The sequence below is a fragment of the Mus caroli genome, unplaced genomic scaffold (genome assembly GCF_978045245.1).
Source record: "Mus caroli unplaced genomic scaffold, Mus_caroli_1 scaffold_19, whole genome shotgun sequence".
Lineage (NCBI taxonomy): Eukaryota > Metazoa > Chordata > Mammalia > Rodentia > Muridae > Mus > Mus caroli.
The window spans coordinates 3268667-3285707 of record NW_028227274.1 but is presented as its reverse complement, the minus strand read 5'-3'; the positions used below and the strand labels follow the sequence as shown (position 1 = coordinate 3285707).

The 17041-nt window shown below is 39.0% G+C and overlaps 1 protein-coding gene across 1 annotated transcript in view; it reads left to right on the top strand.

The window, feature by feature from the left end:
• The first annotated feature begins 1918 nt into the window (after window positions 1–1918).
• The window catches only part of Kif5b (kinesin family member 5B), a 35640-nt gene continuing 20517 nt past the window's right edge, over window positions 1919–17041 (top strand). The window contains exons 1-5 of the mRNA XM_021150222.3: window positions 1919–2447; window positions 9362–9449; window positions 15061–15134; window positions 15750–15854; window positions 16488–16536. Of these exons, the coding sequence (XP_021005881.1) occupies window positions 2322–2447; window positions 9362–9449; window positions 15061–15134; window positions 15750–15854; window positions 16488–16536 (442 nt within the window). The 5' untranslated portion in view covers window positions 1919–2321. The remainder of the gene's footprint in view (window positions 2448–9361; window positions 9450–15060; window positions 15135–15749; window positions 15855–16487; window positions 16537–17041) is intronic.

Genomic DNA, 17041 nt, shown 5'->3' with positions numbered 1-17041 from the left:
TTCTCAGAAAGAGGACTAGATTCTTTTGAAATTAGAGATAAAGATGACAGGATATAGATAATGATGAAGAAATAAGATGAAAAATAATAGAACTGAAGAGGCAACAAAGTAAAAAATTCTCAGTATCCTGGGCTAATAATAGACATAGAGCAGATACAAACAGAGCAGGAAAAGATCTCTCTCTCAAGGACATGCTATGTTCAGAAAGCATTTATGGCCAATTCCTCTTCACACTGATTCTCCACTTCTTACTGAAAACTTTGTTCTCTAAAATCATGAACTACCCAAAACCATGGTTCCAAATATCATCAAAAAGAACACCTTCCACTCTTGTCTGAAGGATAGAAACAGCAAAACAGCCTTCAATTCAAAAGAGTTCAGGAAAAAAAAAAGTCTTCCCAGGACAGTATTCCACATAGGTGCTTTGTCATGCTCAAGGACATGGTACCTTAGCCCACTGTTATCCAGACCTGATGGATGACGCTCTGCCTTGCCTGGAGCGTCTCAGAACACTGGATCATTTAAATTCTATCCAAATTTCACACTTCCAAGGCCTGTGATAATGCCCCTGTTTTCTTTATTTCTAAGATTCTCCACTGTTCCCCTGCAATTGAGCTCTTCTCCATTGCAGAAAGCCAATCAAGCTGGATCTATTTGTTTCTAGAGGTGCTAGAATGTTCCAGCAAACTCAGGGGTCAGGGAGGTGTCCATAGTCCCACCATTCATTTACCCAGCACAGTCTGGAAACCAGAAGAAAGGTTTCTTATTGTCACTGAAGGTTTTCCTTGCAGAACCTCAGAGCCATTTCCGCATAGAGTTTTTGTGGTATTTATCTTCTGAAAAGGGAATGCTAAGTCATCTATTTTTGAAGTGCAAGGGGTGGTTGAAGCCAGGGCCTCCTGCTTTCTAAGCAAACACACTACCAGAGTTCCAACTCTAGCCCCAGGAGTGGTTTTCTTAGGTATGTAATCCACACATATCAATCTAGGTCAGTGGTCTTTAACCTTCCTAACGCTGAGACCCATTAATATGCTTCATGTTATGGTGATCCCCAAGCATAAAATTATTTCACTGCTATTTCATAACTGTAATTTTGCTACTGTTATGAATAGTAATATAAAAAAAATCTGATATGCGATTCCCAAAGAGGTTGTGACTCACAGGTTGTGAACAGGCGATCTAGGCCTTTAAAGACATTGGTAAGGATCTGGGGCTGCAACATCAATCCTTTGGTGTTGCAGCTAAGTGGAGTTTCCCATTGGTCGGAGAAGTGGGAACTCAGATTTACCAAATACCTTTGGGATACTGTGGCTCACCTGTGTGATGTCAAGCCCTGGGCAGCTAAAGGTGACACGTGAGGGGAGGTTCTTCTCCTATCCCACCTAGCTGTTCCGGATCGCTTGGGAAACTTTTTTCATTACTGGAAAGAAGCTTCCCCTTTCTTTGTTATGTCTGAATAAAGCTCCCAGGCTCGCAGGGCGGGGTGCGTTACTGATGCTCCCGGGCCATGCCCCGCCCTTAATTCAAATCTCCCCGGTTTTGGCAAAGCGATTTAAAACAGAAACAAAATAAAACCCAAGGTTGCATCAGTAATCTTTCTTTTTTTTCTCTAAGGCCAAAATGAAAGCACTTTTCTTTTTTAGGGATCTGGTCTTATACTAAGTTGAACACCACCATTAAGTGGTTAAAACAAACTCCTCCAAAGAAAAAGATAAGTAAACCTTCTGGTGCTCTGAGGAATTCTGCAGCGGCCTTGGCGCTACTCAACTTGCAGGAAAACTCGATCTGAAGCCCCAAACCTGCAGCTGGGTGGAGCCAGCCAAAATCGGCGGCCCGGCGCGGGCTAGGATTGGCTGCTGGGCATCGCCCCGCGCCTGCGCAGTGTTCCTCCCGCCCGCCCAGCTTGCTGCCGGCCTGGGCACTAAGGCCTTTGGAGGGTGCGCGCGTCAGCTGGCCGGGAAGCCGGCGAGCTGCCGGGACAGGATAGTGGGCCGAGCCGTAGGCCTCGGCTATCCTTCCCGAAAACAAAAGAAAGAGCCGCTCGCCGGCCCCCGCAGCCTGTGGAGGCCGGTGAGGGAGACGCCGAGGAGCACTGAGGCTCTGTGGGCGCCGCCGCCGCCTTGGCCGCCATGATGGAGCGGAAGTGAACTTCGGGCGCAGGCTGCCGGCGACAGCGCTTCGTTCTAGCTGCCCGGGGTGCGCGGCGCTACGGAGCCCGGACCTTCCGGTCCTCGCGACCCCGGCCTCTTGGCTCCCTTCGCTTACCCCAAGACTGAGCGGCTTGGAGAGGCGCCCGGCCTGCGGTCCAGGCTTCCAGAAAGATGGCGGACCCGGCGGAGTGCAACATCAAAGTGATGTGTCGCTTCAGACCTCTCAACGAATCTGAAGTGAACCGCGGCGATAAGTACGTCGCCAAATTCCAGGGAGAAGACACGGTGATGATCGCGGTGAGTGGCCCCTGTCCCCACGTCACGTGGGGTCGGGCAGGACGGTGAGTTCTGGGACAAGGCGGGTCGCAAAGCCCAGAGAAGCAGGGAGTGCTCGCTCTCCCGAGCCGGGTTTGCGGGTTCAGACGACCAGGGAGGAAGGAGCAGTGTTCAGGCGACTCCGCGACGGTTCGAGGATCACCCCCACCCCAGTGCTAAGCTTGGCAGCTGGGAGGTGTCTTGTTTCTCATTCTGGACACTCCCCCACCTGGGGCTCTGGAGGCTGTGTCCCAGGAGCTGGTTTAGTGCACGCTCATCCGTGTGTGTGTGTGTGTGTGTGTGTGTGTGTGTGTGTGTGTGTAAAATAATATGCTTGTTTCTTAAATGGTCTCCCTCTCGACTTTCCATGTAATAAGTGGGAAATTGGAGCCTGTAAAAAGAACTAGTGGCTTTTCTTTGAAATTAGAGTTTTCTCTAACGTCATAAGTGGATTTAGATTGGGCCAAATAAGTGTCAGAAAGATCTAGAATTTCATTCTTTACCGTATTTTAACATTGTAGGAAAGATCGCTATAGCCGAGACATAGTGTTGTAAAGACCTTACAATGGGGCTTGAATCACTGTTACTAGATTCATGTTAGTAGTCTATCTTGAAGGAAATTGATTATGGTAATCTGAGAGGTAGCACATACTCCTTTGTAGTGTAAAATGTAACTGAGCTGATTGATTATTATTTGAGAAACTTGAAAGGGTTTTTATATCTAGCATTGCAGGTTCTCAGCATTCTGAGCTCAAGATTAAAAGTGACTGGATAAGATTGCCTCAGTATACAGAACTAAACTAACAAGTAAATTCATCATTCGTGATGATGCCATGGGTATTGCTATTAGGATTTGATTGTTAATGTCAGTTTTTACTCGAAATTGTTTGTTCTTGAGTAGTAATCTATATTTAGTACATTGTTTGCGCTACTTAATTTAGAAATAGGGCAGAGAGGTCACAGGAGACTGGCCATTGATGAGTGAAAACATTTTAGCCTGAAGATAGTACTAAAGTTCTCTAGTGGGTGTGCTAATGTGAAGGCTTCCAAAGTTCAGTTTTCGGAAATTGAATGTTAGTACTATATCCTCCCGGCAGGGTTTTGGTAGGCAAATATATATATATATATATATATCGGATCACCAACCCCGACTATCAGGCCAGTTCTTTGGGGGTGTTTTGTTTTGTTGTGTTTTTTCTTTTTCTTCGAGACAGGATTTCTCTGTATAGTCCTAGCTGTCCTGGAACTCATTCTGTAGACCAGGCTGGCCTTGAACTCAGAAATCCGCCTGCCTCTGCCTCCTGAGAGTCGGGGTTAAAGGCAACACCACCACTGCCGGGCTAGTTCTTTGTTAAGTCCTCAAGATGCTCTTGTATACAAGACATCATAGTAAAGAAGGGATGCTAATTGAGCATAGGAATCCTGTTCTTTAGAGCACAGAGGATAGAGTGGAAGGTGGTTGGGTGTATGTTGTGCCTGCAGTCCTTACCAGGTTTCAACTCCACTATTAGTCCCCAAATTTGAGGCTACTTATTCCTTCCCATCTATGATTATTCAGCTTTAGCTATATTTCATTTGTCACTTGTATTAAGATGGTCTTAATTCTCTGAGTTTTTGTGCTTGTTTAAAAAAATTGTAAATATTGCTAAGATTTCTTTTGCTTGGAATGCCAAATTTCAGGATTTACAAAATATGTTAAGTTGTGGTGGCTTACATTCTTGTAATCATAGCACTGGTGAGCCTGAGACAAGAGAGTTGTAGCCATAATACATGAAACAAAAGATAGCCACCACTACAGAAAACACATTTATTTTAGATCCTTTCCTTTGGAAAAAGTTGCCATAATTTCTGTTTCAAAATTTCTGTAAGTAATACAAATAAGTTTAAGTGATGAATAGAAACTTAGGGTAGATGATGAACAAAAAGTATAGGGGAAAGTACATTATTATAAAGCCACAGGAAACACTGAGGACACTAAAAAGATATTTAATATATCTCATCCCCTATTTTAGGAATTGATTTCTTACATGTATTATCCGTATTTATATGCTTGGGTCTTTGTGTTCAATTTTTAGTGAATTTTAAAAGCCTATTTGGTGACTTATACAGGGATTTAAGGAATGAAATGAAAGTCTCCATGTCCAAGAAACATATTGAAAAAAATTGTAAAACATGATTTATTTTATTCATTTTATTGAATCATAAACATGATACATTAGAAATAGTTTAGGAGAGAATTGAAGCAGCACAGCATGTAAAACTAGATTGTTTTAGATAGGATATTTAGGTATTTTGTTCATTATCTTTAAGTTAAATCAAAATTTAAAGCTTAAATGTGTTTGTCTATAATGTCGACTGAATGGTAATCATAATCACTATTCAGATAGAAAATAATTAAGGAGTCCGCTTTTCTTCTAAGTTTAGCTTTTAATATTCTGTCCAAAATTGTTCCTGTTATCCTCAGAACCGATTTTAATATAACATGGCATTCTGGTAGGCAAGTCTTTTGATCTTGCAGAGTTATGCATGATTTGAGTAGCTTTTAGTCTTATTTGTGATATAAGTGCTTGGTAAAGTGCCAGAAATGCTACCACACTGAGTGAAACAAATTATTCCCTGAAAATCTTTAAGTAATACAAAATAGCCTATTTCAATTAGAGAGCTCACAAAACAAGGAGAGAGAGAGCAAATAAAAATGAATATCTATGTGTTCCACTGAACTTACTGAAAGTGAAAACCTCAAAGCAAAAAAGTTCATAGAAGTATTTCTGCATCAGCGTGTGCAGGGTTAAATGTCTTTTAGTCATAGTTCCTTATATGGTATATTGTTCAGGCTGCAGAACCTAAGCCAGCTTGCTATAATTCATTGACATTAGAAGGAATTAAAACTTAATTAGATTATCTTTTCCCTTTCCTTGCCTCAAACAAAACACAACTTGTACTTACAAGTCAGTACTGGCTTGATATTAAGCTTTGATTAATTGAAAAAGAAGGAGTCCTCCTCACCTCAGTGTTTAAGAAAAACCCAGTGCAGTGAAACACCACTATTCAGAATGCCTCTCAGTAGCATATTCCTGCTTCATGACCAAATTTGGTTTGGTCTATACAATCTCACATGGCAGTCATTCAAGAAGTCTAAGGTGTCATGTAGTTTAGTTAAACTCATTCCTTGGATTTATCTTTTGAAGGCTAAGTCAGATATGGATGCATCTTGTGACTTAGAGTTTATAAAATAGAGTAATTTTGAAAACACATAGAATTATAGGTTGTGTAATGTGTATTTCAAGTCAAAAAATGAATTGAAAAAATTTAAGACCTGTTAGGTAGGCTTTCTTAATTATGGATTTTTCATTCTCAAGGTCTTGCTTTCTCCCTAGGAAGCCAGGTTCAGTTAGTATAGTAACTTTAGGCAGTATGTTTAGTGACAACATTTGACTTACATAGTAAAATGAATGATTTATTTTTATTGGGGTGTTTGTGAGTTTGAATGTATGAGCATGTATGCATTGGGGTCCCCGTGGAGGCCAGGAGAGGGCATTGGATTCCTAGGGGGTAGAGTTAGAACTATTGCTTATGCTAGGAGCAGAACTCAGACCAATAGGAGGTATTCTTAACTCTTTTTTTTTTTTTAATCTTTCTTTCTTTATTATATGTAAGTACACCGTCGCTGTCTTCAGTCACTCCAGAAGAGGGCATCAGATTTTGTTATGGATGGTTGTGAGCCACCATGTGGTTGCTGGGATTTGAACTTGGGACCTTCAGAAGAGCAGTCGGCGCTCTTAACCACTGAGCCATCTCACCAGCCCGTGTTCTTAACTCTTGAACCATCTTTCCAGTCCCAATTAATACTTTAGAACTGCAATCCAAAAAGAATGCTTTGTGAAATAAATAAAAGAACAAATTGTCTTTTTAAAGACCTGCACCTTTGGGATTGAATGTTAATGTGTTAGTAGCATGTTAACAAAGGGATGCTTTGAGAATAATCAAAATTGATGCCACTTGAAATTGGTGCCCAAATGAAGTCATTCTTGCAGTTGCTGAGGGGAAACAACTGGGGCTTAAATAAATTAAAGGCTGTGTTTCTCATACCATAGAAATTTTAGAAACAGGCTCACATTGCTGCTGCTTCCAAGACCCTGACTGTTACAGTCTGTCGTGCTTAGTTGCTCGCTTTGGATTATAATAGTTAAGATTTCAAGATGAGTACTACAGCTCCAGATTTGATTCCATGAATAACTGGTAAAGTAAGAACTTCTCTGAGGCCTGCTTGCAGATAACCTCTTTACATGATGCAGAACTGGGTCATATGACCACCAATTGCAAGGGGACTAGACTTGTAGAAAGGAGCAGGGAAAAAGACAAGGTTTGGGATAAGTAGCCATAAGAACAGGTTGTGTTTTTTTTTGTTGTTGGTTGGTTGGTTTTTTTTTTTCTTTTTTCTTTTTTCTTTTTTCTTTTCGAGACAGGGTTTCTCTGTATAGCCCTGGCTGTCCTGTAGACCAGGTTGGCCTCGAACTCAGAAATCCGCCTGTCTCTGCCTCCCGAGTGCTGGGATTAAAGGCGTGTACCACCACGCCCGGCTAAGAACAGGGTTTCTTAAACTTTCCTTACTTGCCTAAGAAGTAATAAGCATAGTCTTACGCTGCTTACAGTATATGAGTATATAAAATATTGGACATTTACTGATAATAAAATTATTTTAAGACATTTCTTTGTGATACTACTTTTTAAAGATGAACACAATTTTACTTACCAATGAGATGGATGTTCTTGTTTACTTTTAAATAAGGAATTAAGTTTTAGTTGACTATTTGATACTGCAATATATAGAACATCTTTAGTAGTTGAAAAGTATTGACTACTCCAAGTTGTCTTTAATGTGTGTGTGCAGTATAAGCACATATGCAAATTAAATGTAATTTAATTCTTTAATTAAAAAAAATAGAATATAAAATATATATACCTCAAGGAAAGGTAGTTGTGAATTGAAAAATACCCAGTAACAAAGGTGAGATTACTACCAGAGGTATGAGTCAGTAGTAGTAGAGCATTGACTTCAAAGGTAAGATTGGAAAAGAAGAAGAAGCAATCAAGTAGAGCAGAATTGTCAGTGAGTCTAAGAAGATTTAATTTTTAAGGTGGGCTCAACATTGGCAGGAACAATGTAATTATTTAGATCAGACCTTCTAAAAAGAGGAAAAGAAGGTCTAAGTATGAATTTGCCCGCTCCCTGGTTTTTTCCTAAAGGAAAAAATTGGATCTCCAAATATACAGCAGTCGTGACTCTAGGGAACATATGATTTTAACATCATTGAGTGCTTACTAGGCCCCCTACCTGAGTACCAGGGGTTGACTATGTGTCGTCATGCTTGGCAGACTCCTTTACCCAGTGAATCATCTCGATGAACTTAAAAAAAATTACGTAGATAATAAAAAATAATCTACAAAATATGATGCCCTTTTCACTGTATTGACATTTGCATTTGATCCTTGCTCCTGACACTTCAGACTTGACTTCTCTGTTTTTTGAATGTTATATAAGCTTCTTTTGACTGCAGGCTCCTAAACGTCTTATCGATGCCTACACTACTTCCTCACATTAACCCCAACTGGCTTCCTGGCTAATACTGAAGAGGGCCAGTGAGTCAGCTGCTTTTTCTAAGACTGTCTTGACACACTCTTGTGCTATCCTCTAGTGTATTCTTCCAGTATGTAGTTAAACTGTGGTCACTTAATTGTGCCATGTGTATCTCACTGTTAATTTAAGCTCCACTAAAACAGAATCTGTCTTTGTCATCATGGCATCTGCATTCCATAAATATTTGTTAAAGGAAAGGATGAAAAGCTGAATGGAATTATTGAAAGAGGACTGAATTTTAATTGATGGAAGTTCTCTTTTAATTTTGTCATTAACAACAGTTTTTATGCCTGTCAAATTCTATTTTTCTTATTTGCAAAGTAATATTAGTATTAAAAATGAACACTAATCCCAGCACTCGGGAGGCAGAGGCAGGCGGATTTCTGAGTTCGAGGCCAGCCTGGTCTACAAAGTGAGTTCCAGGACAGCCAAGGCTACACAGAGAAACCCTGTCTCGAAAAACAAGAGCAAAAACAAAAAAACAAACAAAAAATGAACACTAGTCCTGGTGGCGAAGGCCTGAAATCCAAGCTATTTTGGAGTGGGAGCCAAGAGAATCACATGTTCAGGACCAACTTGGACAGTTTAGTGAAACCCTGTCTCAAGACAAAAATGCTTTTAAAGAAGCTGAGGAAGGCTGAGACTAGAACTAGAAGTGGAGTTGTATGGATAGCAAGGAGTAGAGAGAGAAGACTCTCGGAGTAGAGCCTGCAGTGCACTGAGAGTAAACCAGATGGTTTGTGTGCATGGAGCTGACTCTCTACAAGTCTCTCACACTCGCGATGCATACATCGCAGGAATCTCTCACACTCGAGATGTATACATAGCAGGAATCTCTCACACTCGAGATGCATACATCGCAGGAATCTCTCACACTCGAGATGTATACATAGCAGGAATCTCTCACACTTGAGATGCAAACATCACAGGAATCTCTCACACTCGAGATGCATACATAGCAGGAATCTCTCACACTCAAGATGCAAACATCACAGGAATCTCTCACACTTGAGATGCAAACATCACAGGAATCTCTCACACTTGAGATGCAAACATCACAGGAATCTCTCACACTTGAGATGCAAACATCACAGGAATCTCTCACACTCGAGATGCAAACATCACAGGAATCTCTCACACTCGAGATGCAAACATAGCAGGAATATTGTTTCTAAAGGTGCCGAGGCAACGTTGTCTTTGAGTTTAAGAATGTGCACACACCTGTAACTTGTGAAACTCTTTTGTTTTCATTTTTTAGTCCAAGCCTTATGCATTTGATCGTGTGTTCCAGTCAAGCACATCTCAAGAGCAAGTATACAACGACTGTGCAAAAAAGATTGTTAAAGGTAAATATGTATAACTAGTCAAACCCAGTTTACTTACTGTCCTAGCAATAAGTAAAATTTGGTCTGTGATCTTTCTGTTTCACACAACATTGCTTTTTTATTTGTTTGTTTTTGTTAAAGATTTATTTGTTTATTATATCTAAGTACACTGTAGCCATGTTCGGATGCATCAGAAGAGGTTTCTGGGATTTGAACTCAGGACCTTTGGAAGAGCAGTCAGTGCTCTTAACCGTTGAGCCATCTCTCCAACCGCTCGCTTTATTTTCAATGCCTGCTTTCACCTGCATTAATTAGAAAGTTAAAGTAACAAAAATCTAAATAGAATTAGTAAACACTGTACTTTTCAGTTACCGTGATTTCATTATATATTGTACCTAGTGGAGACTGATACAGGGATTATGTTACAAGCATATTGATTTCATTATATATTGTACCTAGTGGAGACTGATACAGGGATTATGTTACAAGCATATTGATTTCATTATATATTGTACCTAGTGGAGACTGATACAGGGATTATGTTACAAGCATATTTTTGAAAAGTGATTTCATGGGAGAATTCCCAAGGTACTGTTGTAGAAATGGAACGTATGAGAATGAAGTGGCTAGATACATTTTTAAAAAATAGAAAATAAGTCTTTTTTTTTTTTTCTATTCCACTGTTCTTTCCTCAAAACCTTATCTTACAGTCATTAGAGAAATCCTGATGGAACTTATTAGGGATTGCCAAGGATTTAAAAAAAAAAGAAAAAGTAGTAGCACCTACAAGACTACTTTTTAGTTTTGTATTTTCTAAAACCTTTGACCTCTAAAAGCAGAGAGGGTGCTAGAATTTACGTTTACTGTTAAAGGGCTCTTACTATTAAATGGCTGTTTATGATAGTTATATGTATTTATAGTTCTAACAATGCCCATTAGTTTGCAACAAAAGTCTTAGATACCAGACAGGTTGGGCTTCAATATAAAAATGAATGAGGGCTGGTGAGATGGCTCAGCAGTTAAGAGCACTGACTGCTCTTCCAAAGGTCCCGAGTTCAAATCCCAGCAACCACATGGTGGCTCACAACCATCTGTAATGAGAGCTGACGGCCTCTTCTGGTACATATGAAGACCGCTACAGTGTACATAGATAGAGTAATAAATAAATCTTTTTTTTTTTTTTTAAAGAAGGAAAAAATAAAAATGAATGAGTAAGAGCAGGCATGGCCCCAATATAGGGGAATGCCAGGGCCAAAAGAATGGGAATGGGTGGGTAGGGAAGTGGGGGGCGCTATGGGGGACTTTTGGGATAGTATTGGAAATGTAATTGAGGAAAATATGTAATAAAAATATAAAAAAAAAAAAAAAGAGATAAGTGAAGAAATCACTAAGGAAAAGTGAAAAAAAAAAAAAAAAAAAAAAGAGCAGGCATGGTGGAAGAGGTCTTCAACCCCAGAACTTAGAAAGCGGGGGCAGGCCAATCTCTGCGAGCTCGAGGCTAACCTGTTCTATCTACCTAGGAAGTTTCAGGCCAGCCACGTCTAGGCAGTGAGCCACTACACATAGGTGCTAGGAACCAAACATCTGCAAGAGCAGCAGGTGCTAAGCCATCACCTTGCTTTTTTGAGACAGGATCTCTCCTGTAGTTTACCATTTGGGCTGGGCTGGCTTGCCTCCAGTTCCCCAGAACTGAGATTACAGGCACAAACCACCATTCCTGTAGCAGTTACTTTACCCATTGAGCCCTCTCCCTACTCCCCCACCCCCACATACATTTTAAAAATAGTATAATTTAAGATAATTTTAGCTTTTTGTTTTGTTGTGCTGAAATAAAGCCCTGTACTCTCCACACAATAGGCAAATGCTCTACCATTGAACTACATTCTGCCTTTTTAAATAATAAAAGATTGACTTAATGAATTTGTGGATACTTTAAATGGACAAATCTCTTAACGTGAGCTACAGCCATGTTGATGTACAAGTTCCATCACACACTGATGGATTTCATTTTGTTCAACTTAAGTCTTAGCTGTGTTTTAGTTTTAAGTTTATAGGCATCTTACCAGGAATCTGCCCAGGCTTGTCTGAAACTTATTCACTAGCCCAGGCAGACCTTAAATTTATACCGTCCTGTCGCAGCCTCTCATATAGCTGGCTTTATAGACCTGTGCCTTCCATATCTGATATACTTTCTGCAGTTGTCTTCCTGTTTCTCATAAGATTATATTAAAAGGAAAGGGGGGGGGGTAGAAAGATGTATATTATTCATAATATTCATAATCATTCAGCCATAATCATTCAATAAGATTTGATTCCTCCTGCCAGGCACTGATACTGTGAATTATGAGGCTGAAAAATGTATAGTAATACTCAATGACAAGTGTCTTGGATGCACGGCTGTGAGCACAGGACTTTCCTGTATTTGGAGTGGTTGTAGAGTTGGATTCAAGGAAGTACTACTAAAACTTCAATTAGTCTTACTTAAAAAAAAAGAAAAAAGGGGGTACCTTCTAGGTAGAGGTGCCAATCCACCCTTGGAGAATTTTCAAGACAACAATGTGCTACATGTGTGGGAGAGACCATATATTATGAAATTGTTACATTTGACTATTTTCACCAGAGCAGCAAGATGAGGGAAGTATGGTGGGAAGTAAGATGGGTAAGAGCCAAGTCAGGTCAGACTGTATGTGATTTATGCCCAGTATTATGTGACTACAGATTTGTATTTTCCAAGATTTTAAAGTATATCATAAGAGATTTAACATCACTTTTTTACCTTAAAAGAAAAAAGAAAATTACTAAATACTAGTTAATGATATGTATGCCCTGATAGTGTGAGGTAGAAAAGTCCTGAAGTATAGATGTCTACAGTTTACCTTGAAATGCATTTATAGATAAGGAACGAGCAGATGTATGACTAAACCTAGCAGTAAAATGGTGTTAGTGGCAGAGTCTTCATCATAGAGTATGCACCATAGAACATATTCTTTTCTGCACATTATATTGAAAATGTTGGCAGTGAAATTATAAAAACTAAAGTTGAGTAGACTTAAAGATAAGAAAAATGATTAGGGTCAACCATAAGTCCACCAACCTCAGGTCAGAAGTCTTTGAAAATAAAATTATACCATATCAAACATACATACACCCAATGTATGCATGCACCCGATTCGCTGTTCCCTAAACAATACAGTGTAACAACTATAAAGCACTGGCATAAGTTTAGTAGGAAACAAAAGATGATTTAAGGAAATACCATCTTATGGAAGAGACTTGAGTACCCAAGTATTTTAGTAGCCTCAGAGGCCCTGAAACTAGTCCCTCTTGCTACTCTTTTAGCCAATAAAAATGCAATCACATTTGCCATATTAGCATTTTGTTATTTTCCACACCCCAAACAGCATAAATGAAAGTGAGTGCTTAAAAAATGTTTCATTACTACATAGTATTACACAGCCACTGAAATTAGAAAAAACATTAAAAATTACACCTTAAATCTCAGATGTGTTACATGTATGCATTTATTATCCCAGTGTTATGCAACCGTATATTGTCTGGTAAGTATATTATATAGATATCTACCTACAAATATTTACTTAGTACCCAATTGTGAAGTAGCAGGATAATTAGATCATATCACGAGAGGACATTTTTACTTTTTATTATTTGAAATGTTTTCATTTTATTTTACTTGTTTGGGTGTTTTGTCCAACACTTGTGTGCCTGGCACCTGCAGAAGCCAGAAAAGGCATTGGATCCCCTGGAACTAGAGTCTCAATTGTGAGCCACCATGTAGGTGCTGGGAATTGAACCCTATGTCCTTGAAGAGCAGCCTGTATCTTAACTGCTGAGCCACTTCTCAAGCCCTAGAAAGGACCTTTTAAAAAGATATCAAAATATTGAATTGTATGCTGTGATGGTTTGTATATTCTTGGGCCAAGGAGTGGCACCATTTGGAGGTGTGGCCTTTTTGGAATAGGTGTGTCACTGTGGGTGTGGGCTTAAGATCCTTACCCTAGTTGCCTTGGAAGTCAGTCTTCCACTAGCAGCCTTTGGATGAAGATGTAGAACTCTCAGCTCCTCCTGTACCATGCCTGCCTGGATACTGCCATGCTCCCACCTTGATGATAATGGACTGAACCTCTGAACCTGTAAGCCAGCCCCAATTAAATGTTGTTTTTATAAGACTTGCCTTGGTCATGGTGTCTGTTTACAGCAGTAAAACCCTAACTAAGACATATGCTTAGGCATGTGATTGTTTGAAAGATCCTAAGGATATTTGACATAGACCTATTGAGAATGGTTATATATAAAGTGAATTGAAATGGGTCTGGCATTGGTTCAATCCCTGATACTGCAAAAGGGGGAGAGAGACAGAGGATATAATAACAACAAAAAGGCTTTGAAAAGAAGTTTCAGATATTTGGAGTTTCTAAATTACCTTTAGTAGTAAGTAACGATACCTTTTTCTCCTGTACCCACTCTGTCAACAATGGTTTTATAGCCCAGAGTGAGCTTGAACTCCTGATTCTTTATGTTGAGATTGGTGGAAAGGAGAGCATGAATCAGGACCCACCACAGAAGGCTGTAATGTCTTCTAAATATGTACCTTGCCAAAGAGCTTATAAAATGGGGAGTAAGCATGCAAATACATGAGCCTATGAGGGGGGTGGGACAGTCTCATTTAAACCATGATTGAGTCAGCAATTAATTCCACTTGCTTGTAAAACTAATTCATACATGTATATTTTAATTGATAGTGTTTTTGTCTTTTAAAACAGTAAAGCTTTAGAATATATGTATAATGAAATGCTGAGCTTTATGTTGGTAAGTTGATCTTAAGCAGTGGAAATTTTAAAGTGTTTTTGTGTTGTGGACTGGTGTTTACACACTTGAGTCCAGTTGCCCTTGGAGGCCAGAGCCATTGGATCTCCTGGAGCTGAAGTTACATGTGGTTATGAGCCTATGTGGATGCTGGGAACTGAATTTGGATCCTGGAAGAACAGGTGCACCCTTAACCACTGAGCCATCTATCTTAGTTATGTTTATTATTGTGACGAAACACCATGACCAAAAGCAACTTGGAGAACACTTCCAGATAACAGTTAAAAGCAGGGAAGGCAAGAACTCAAGCAGGGCAGGAACCTAGAGGCGTATGTTGATGTAGAGGCCATGGGAGAACACTGCTTACTGGCTTGCTTTTCATGGCTTGGTCAGCTTGTTTCTTTATAGAACTCAGGAACAACAATCTAGAGATGGTCTAGCCCACAATGGGCTGGGCCCTCCCATATCAATTACTCAGAAATCCACCTGCCTTTGACTCCCAAGTGCTTGTGATTAAAGGCATGTACCACCATATCAATTACTAATTAAGAAAAAAATACCCTACAGGTTTGCCTACAGCCAGATCTTCGGAGGAATTTTCTCAATTGAGATCCCCTCCTCTCAAGAGACGCTAGCTTGTGTCAAATTGACAGACATGATAACCAATATCTCATCTTTCCATGCCTCCTTTGGTGATTTTATAAGCTCATTACATATTAAACTTTAATCACTTCTTACTGACTTTATAATGAGAGCATTTCTTAAGGAAAAAAGACTTGGAAGTACAAGATTTTTTGTTTTCTCATAGATGTTCTTGAGGGCTATAATGGAACAATATTTGCATATGGACAAACATCATCTGGGAAGACCCACACGATGGAGGTAATGTTTCATAGTCTATCCTTAAGTATAGTTTACACCCTAAGTCATCCACTTACTGATTTCTTGTAGTTAATTCATTGTGCTTAATTTTTTATCTTTATTGCCTTTTCTCGTACAAATAATACACGTAGAAGTGCAAGATTCGAATTAGCTTCTAAGCTTGGTTAGTAAGCTGTACCTTTATTTTATATTACAAAGTCTTAGAAATTAGTATAACTATAAAGAATGTGACATTTTAAAATTAAATGGGAGTTTTTCTACTATTCTATAATGTGAGAAAACTTAGATAGTATTAAAAGTGATTGTCTCCTGAATATCTGTTACACTTCTTATAAGATAGTCTATATCAGCCAGGGCCACACAGAGAAACTCTGTCACAAAAGAAAAAGGAAGAAAGAAAGAAAAAGAGAAAGAAAGAACGAAAACTTAGTTTGTATATGCTTATACAGTATAACATGTAATAGTTGAAACTTTGAAATTATTTGTAGAGCAATTTCTAAAAGAAAACAAACCCAGTCACAATGCTTATCCTATTAATTTTATATTAGTAAAGAGTCACGTTTTTTTGTTTCAATTTTTCTCTTGAAATTTGTTAACAATTTGTTTTCTATGCAGGGTAAACTTCATGATCCAGAAGGCATGGGAATTATTCCAAGAATAGTGCAAGATATTTTTAATTATATTTACTCCATGGATGAAAATTTGGAATTTCATATTAAGGTAAATTCTTGTGAGAAAGGTTATATTTATTTAACTTAGGATACTTATTTTCCAAAATAGCTGCTTCCTGGAAGTCAAATTTAAAAAGTTGTTACAGGTATATAAGGTTGAAGAATTGTTAGGAGTTTATATGCCACTAGATGAATAACAGGGTAAGCTAAGTCTGTTCTTAGCTCCTTTCCTTGTAGAAAAACAGTTTAACTACAAAGCTTCAAGAAGCTGGGCGTGGTGGCGCACGCCTTTAATCCCAGCACTCAGGAGGCAGAGGCAGGCGGATTTCTGAGTTCGAGGCCAGCCTGGTCTACAGAGTGAGTTCCAGGACAGCCAGAGCTACACAGAGAAACCCTGTCTCGAAAAAACAAAACAAAACAAAAAATAAATAAATAATAATAACAAAGCTTCAAGATTCCCACCACACTTACCTACTTGTCCATTGTTCTTGTCCATTGTGGGTGGTTGTAACAGAAATGGGCTTTTCGTTATTTAAGAAGCTTAGTGACTCACACTTTTCTCTTACAATGTGAGTTGTGGCTAGTGTGGTGTCCTAGTCTAGATATCGGGCACTTAGACCACATTGTTTACAGAGAGAACAGCTGGATAAATTTAACAGATTGACTTTTCTTTGTGCTTTAGGTTTCATATTTTGAAATATATTTGGATAAGATAAGGGACTTGTTAGATGGTAAGTTAAATTCTTGCTTTAATAATTTCAGTAGTACCTGTTGCTCTTCTAGTATTAAATGTTCTTAGTAACATAGATGAAATTTCGTAAAGTGATAACATTATACATAGGATAACTTAATAGCATATGTATACTATTATTAAAGTCAAGCAACATTTATTAAGAACTGAAGGATTAGCTCCTTGTTGCTGGGAGGGATTGTGAACCTGAGATGCCATCATATGGGCACTTTTGAGGGCTTTAAACTAAGAGTTGTAGGGCTTAAACCCAAAGTGTTAGTCCCAGTTGTTCAATGCATTGTCCTTCCCTTGGGCCTAATGTTATTTAGAAACTGGGAGTGGTAGAAGTTTGAAATTTCTGTTTTGTTTTTTTAACATTAGTTTCTAGATTATTCTCCTAGTATGTTTACAACACTTTGCTTTTTTAGAGTAATGCATATATGTATAAAATATATATTTTAAAAGTTCTAAGGTTGGGCTGCTAAGGGAAACCTACCCACTTACAT